We start from the raw sequence: 5000 nt of genomic DNA, 5'->3' as shown, positions 1-5000 counted from the left end.
GGACACCCATATCTCTAGTTACATAAACCAGAATCAAGAGGTTTTCACTTGAGTGTCGAAAGTAATTCGCGTTTGCTTTGGTTTTACATTGCGACGCTAAGCGATTGGCTTAAAAAGAACTCGCGCTACTTTGTCAGCAAATCAGACGTAATACCAAAATCAATCTTGACTCGCTCACACACGTTTTCCCGCACTTTGCGTCAGCTACATGTACTTACTTCGAGTTCTGATTGGTTCACTGGATTGTCTAAGTCCTTTGTGATTGGCTAGAGTGGTTGCTTTGGTTTCAGTTCGACGACTCTCAAATGAAAACCGTTCTCTCGCACTGAGTATTCCAATCACGAACTAGGAGTGGAAGATGTGTTATAATGACGCCTCGTGGCAGCGGATTGACGACTATTTCGTCACATTGCTGCCTCGTAAGCTTCTTACAATTTAAAAAAAAAACTGTAGCGAGAACCTCCCTCAGGAGAACTGTTTATATGCTTTTCTTTTCTAAAGCTTAATATTCTTTGTTCTGCTCAAGTTGTGTATATAACTGCGATGATCAATCATGTCTTCACATTTATTCTCTTGTTTATTTGTTTGTTTGTTTGCTTGTTCCCAAGTTTGATCAGTTTTTCATATTTTTAGGTTGAGAATCTGTGGGACTTTCTTGTGCCTCTTCTGAGAAAGGCCCTATCGGCCGTGAACGTGGAGACCTTGGAGGATTGGGGTACTGGCATGGCTACTGCTGTGGTGAGCTTCTGCTATTATGGACCAAATGACCTTTCACAGTAAAATGTTGATAATTAGCGCCCTTGTTAGGAACATGTCCTAACAAAAACCGCTTCTTAAAGGAGCTGCGTCACCGTTTGAACAGCTTGAAAAGTTTAGCCTAAATTTTTCAAGTTCTTCGTTTATGATCCGTGTCAATCTTCTCCATCCTTGACCATCCTTGTTCTTTTATGGTTTATTATTATCTCTTTGTTGTTTTTTTATCTTGTTGAAGTACTATTTTCAGGTTTTCTTCAATTTAAGGTAATCTTATCCGTGGCCAAAATAACTCAAAATACCGTGACTGAGCTCATTTAAGACTGGTTCTCCCTGGCGCGTAAGCGTAGACATAAGCAACATAGTCAAGGACAATTAAGTAGCGTCTTATGTCAGAGACATTTTCTAACAGATGCGCTAATCATCAGTGACTGCGTGTTCCTCATGCTTATAACTATGGGCCTGTGAAAACCAGCCTTGAAAGACACTGTAATCTATGTTGTATACTTGTCCTTATGCGCTTGCAAAACCAGCCTTAAGCAAACGCAGTGTACAAATAGGGAAGCAATAGAGTTAAACTACTGGTAAAAGTCAACTTTTGGGAGGTTTGTCTTTGATAGCAAATCATAAATTATTCAAGCTTGTCTCGAAACAAAGATAAATTTAACAAGCCGCCGTCGTACAACTGAAAGCTAGTAGAATCTCGTGATCGAGGAAGCTCGATTTTAGTTCACGATATTTACACTGTCTCCAATTAAGGACGTTCGTGCGAACATTTTCCAACATTGATTTTTTTTCTGAAACGTTCACCACTGTAAGATGATGAGTTAGTTATGTCAGAAATGTAAAAAAATGGGGGGTCACCGACTTCGTTTTGGAAAGAACATGCCCGGAAGAACACCCTAAAATGAAAAAATCCCCTTCGTTAGCGAATAAGGCCACAGTGTCTGTAAGCCCAAAAAGATTGCAATTAGATCTTGGAAGTGAAATGTTCTCTGCCAAAATATTGTTTTTAAGTGGACCTATTAAGTGAATTTAGTCAACTGGTGAGGTTCCTTAAAGAACAAGTTCGCATTTGGCGACCATAGTTTCACGCCCCTTGCAGCCACAAGATGGCAGGATTCGATGTCCCAGGGACAGAAATCTTGAAATTTTTTTAACTTCCCACATTGATTTTTTGTCCATTTTTGAACAATGTGGAGATAATTGTAAATAAAGTCTGTTTCTGGAAAGAAAAGTACGGGTCACTGAACGTCCAAGATCGTAAAATCCAGGCAAAGCTATAGCAATGGCCATCTGCCCTGTCATTGTTTATTTTAGTACTTAGTGCGCGCTCTCATGCATGAAGTGGCATGTGAATTTGCGTGCGCAGTAAGGATGCGCAGAAACAATAAGCGCGAACGTCCTTAAAACACATAACAATTAGCGGGAACGTCCTTAAAACACTTAAGTTAGGATAAATACTTCAAAATATTTCAATGAACTTCATCGGGAATTTTTTGTTGCAGGAGAGTCGGGATCCACGTCGCATTCATCGTTTTCTAGAATTGTTGTTGGAAGAACCTTTGGACGATCAACGCAGCTCATTCTCTGACTCAAGGTGAGTTTAGTCCAGTTCTTAACAGTGATCACATGTAATTTCTCCGCACAACATCATTATATTGTCAAGCGGACAGGTAATGAGGAGAAAGAAAGCCATCACATTGTGGTGTCTTCAGGTGAAGAACTGTTTTTGCAATTCCTTGGTGATAATATAATACGGTACATTAAAGACCCAGTATTGACCATTATGCTTATCGTGCGTCTCTTGTTTTCCAGTGCTGCACGGTGCGCAATGCATCCTGGTCAAAACTGGGTCTTTGAGTTATCGCTGCGTTAGCTGGTTTTTTTTACCTATAGTTGCAATTTTGTACGTGAATTCTTGTGCTTTGCATTTAAGTTTTGCTCGTTACTTTAATTATGGCTGCGTTATGAACTCTCGTGTTCTTTCCTTAAATTCGTAAAAGCTGGGTTGCGTTACTCATACTTACGTAGCATGAAGTCTATGCTTTTCCCTTGAATGCGTGAAAGTCGCGTTGTGTTATGGGAGGCTTTAATGTACTTTTATCTTGCAAACACTTATCGGTTTTTTAAAGGCTCAGAGGTGCATCTATTCTATGGTTAGTGTAACAGACTTCTGATTGAGACTGTTGAAAGCTCCTCTATCACGACTGTTTTGGGCACAAATTCGAGTGCTGTGCACTACATCTTACCACCCACATGAAATGGTTTAATGCTGTAACCCTTATCCAATACTAATTAGAGTTCTTGTGAGGTACTAACATCCAGCATCCATTCTTGTGGAGGTACGGTAGCCTGATGGTTCGTGTGAATCTGGATCGAGCAGTCCAGGTTCGAGTCCTGGCTAGGGACATTGCATTTTGTTCTTAGGCAAGACACTTTACTTTCACCGTGCCTCTCTCCACCCAGGTGTATAAATGGGTACTGGCAAATTTAATGCTGGGGGTCACCCTGCAATGGACTAGCATCCCATCCAGGGGAAATAGTCCTAGTTGTTTCATGCTACAGAAACCAGAGATAAGCGCTGGTCTGATGGGCCACTTGGCTTGTATGCAGACTTTACTTCTAACATCCAACCCAGGCTTCTGTTGGAGTAATTTTTGGATAATCCTAATCATGAAGTAAATCCTTAGTGACAGCAGTCACGATGTTTGTCTCAACAGCATTTGTTAAACTATATCTGGGTCTGTTATCATTTTTTTGTTTCTGTTTTACAGATTTGTTGCAATGATTGACAACTCATCATTTGAGAACACATCAGAGCTATACAGTACCACGATGAAAACTGATCAGCGTCACTCCCTGGAGGGCATGATGGGGATGGGCGTGGCCTCAACATTTCACGCTATTCTGATGCAGAGCTCGCCCAAGATTTTCAGGTGAAGTTCTTTTGTGCAATCAGAATAACTAGTCTTATGATTTCCAGCCGATTTTGTTTCCAAGGAAATTTCATTAGCCAGAATTTGAAATGTGGGCATCCATGCAAACGCTCTGTTTGGGATAAGGTACAACCCTTCTTGAAGAGTCCTAGGGCAAAATTTAAGCTTTTTAAAACATTCAAAATTTACCTGAGTAATTGCGTACACTGTATTCTCGATCCAATGCTTGGCTTGTTGTTTGTTGGCGAACATTCGTCTCTTTGTCGTTTTGCAAGTTTACAGACTTCGCCTTCGTCCATAACTCCACGAACATTTCCGCTATATGGACCTCACGTTCAGTGTCATATATTCACTCAGTGTGCATGTATTTATTTTTTGTTTTTTCAGTGTGCTCTTGATCAGCTGTTTGCGTTTTGTACCAACAAAGTACTTGAAGCAAAGGTGGCAGGAAAGATGGCATCAGACATGTGCCGGGCGGCTGCTAGGGTGAGTTTGAAAAAAATTGATGTTACAAAAAAAATTGATGTTACGTTTGTAATTCGCGAAAATGCGAATTACTTTTGACACTCAAGTGACAACCGCTCTGTTACATGGCAAGTAAACCCTGATCAGTTAATTGGTGTCTGTAGTTGTAGGGGATGTGTCTTCTGTATTATGGACTCTTCAATGAATGTGCGTGTTGAATTACGTTTGCCCCTTAGGAAATCTTGTGTTTTCCTTTGTTTCATTTTTTATGTTTTATTTTTTTCAGACAAATGCCACAGCTACTGTCAAGAAGTTTGTACCTCACTGTTGTTCTGTTATTGAACACTTAACCTCTGGTAAGTTACTGAACTCACCTGAGGTACTGTGTACGTGTAGATATTCTGTCAAGAGGATTGTGTAATACTATAAGTCGGGCCCCTATAAGTCTTAACTGCCCAATGCACACAAAGAAGAACCACAGACATTTTCCTTAGAATAACTGTTGAATGGATAGTTCAGCTTGGAAACTGTAGCCTAAATTTTTCAACTTCCTCTTTCGTAATCTATTATTGATCTTTCCCAATCATGACCACTGTTTGGTGTTTTTTAAGTCTTTGGTCCCTTTGATTTAAATTTTTTTGTGTGCGCATCACACGCTGTAAATTACCTATGATGTTGCGGCATAGCTCTTTGACTTAATTCTGAGGCAGATCAGATACAGTACGCTCAGAGATAAACAGACCAAAATTCGTGTTGAAAACGTGTTCTTAAAATGACACGTTCAGAACGCGTGTGTCTTACGCGCGCTCGCACTTAGATAAGCCTGCGTTACAGACGGAAATT

The 5000-nt window shown here is 40.3% G+C and overlaps 4 protein-coding genes across 5 annotated transcripts in view; 2 read left to right on the top strand and 2 right to left on the bottom strand.

The window, feature by feature from the left end:
• LOC149107116 (proteasome activator complex subunit 4-like) overlaps positions 1-2371 on the top strand; it is a 4946-nt gene extending 2575 nt beyond the window's left edge. The window contains exons 8-9 of the mRNA XM_089297112.1: positions 634-738; positions 2262-2371. Of these exons, the coding sequence (XP_089153238.1) occupies positions 634-738; positions 2262-2357 (201 nt within the window). The 3' untranslated portion in view covers positions 2358-2371. The remainder of the gene's footprint in view (positions 1-633; positions 739-2261) is intronic.
• The window catches only part of LOC149107104 (uncharacterized), a 160420-nt gene that overhangs the window by 18737 nt on the left and 136683 nt on the right, over positions 1-5000 (bottom strand). The window lies entirely within an intron of this gene.
• The window catches only part of LOC110051350 (uncharacterized), a 434502-nt gene that overhangs the window by 297032 nt on the left and 132470 nt on the right, over positions 1-5000 (bottom strand). The gene's annotated exons all lie outside the window — the stretch shown is intronic.
• LOC110059566 (proteasome activator complex subunit 4-like) overlaps positions 3513-5000 on the top strand; it is a 28623-nt gene continuing 27135 nt past the window's right edge. For both annotated transcript variants that reach the window (XM_089296777.1, XM_089296776.1), the window contains exons 1-3: positions 3513-3692; positions 4080-4178; positions 4444-4513. In XM_089296777.1, the coding sequence (XP_089152903.1) occupies positions 4146-4178; positions 4444-4513 (103 nt within the window). In that variant the 5' untranslated portion in view covers positions 3513-3692; positions 4080-4145. The remainder of the gene's footprint in view (positions 3693-4079; positions 4179-4443; positions 4514-5000) is intronic.

Source organism: Orbicella faveolata, unplaced genomic scaffold (assembly GCF_042242905.1).
Source record: "Orbicella faveolata isolate gen_17 unplaced genomic scaffold, um_ofav_v1 contig_27, whole genome shotgun sequence".
Taxonomy (NCBI): Eukaryota; Metazoa; Cnidaria; class Anthozoa; order Scleractinia; family Merulinidae; genus Orbicella; species Orbicella faveolata.
Note: the sequence above shows the minus strand (reverse complement) of the source record. Positions and strands in the feature narration are given on the sequence as shown.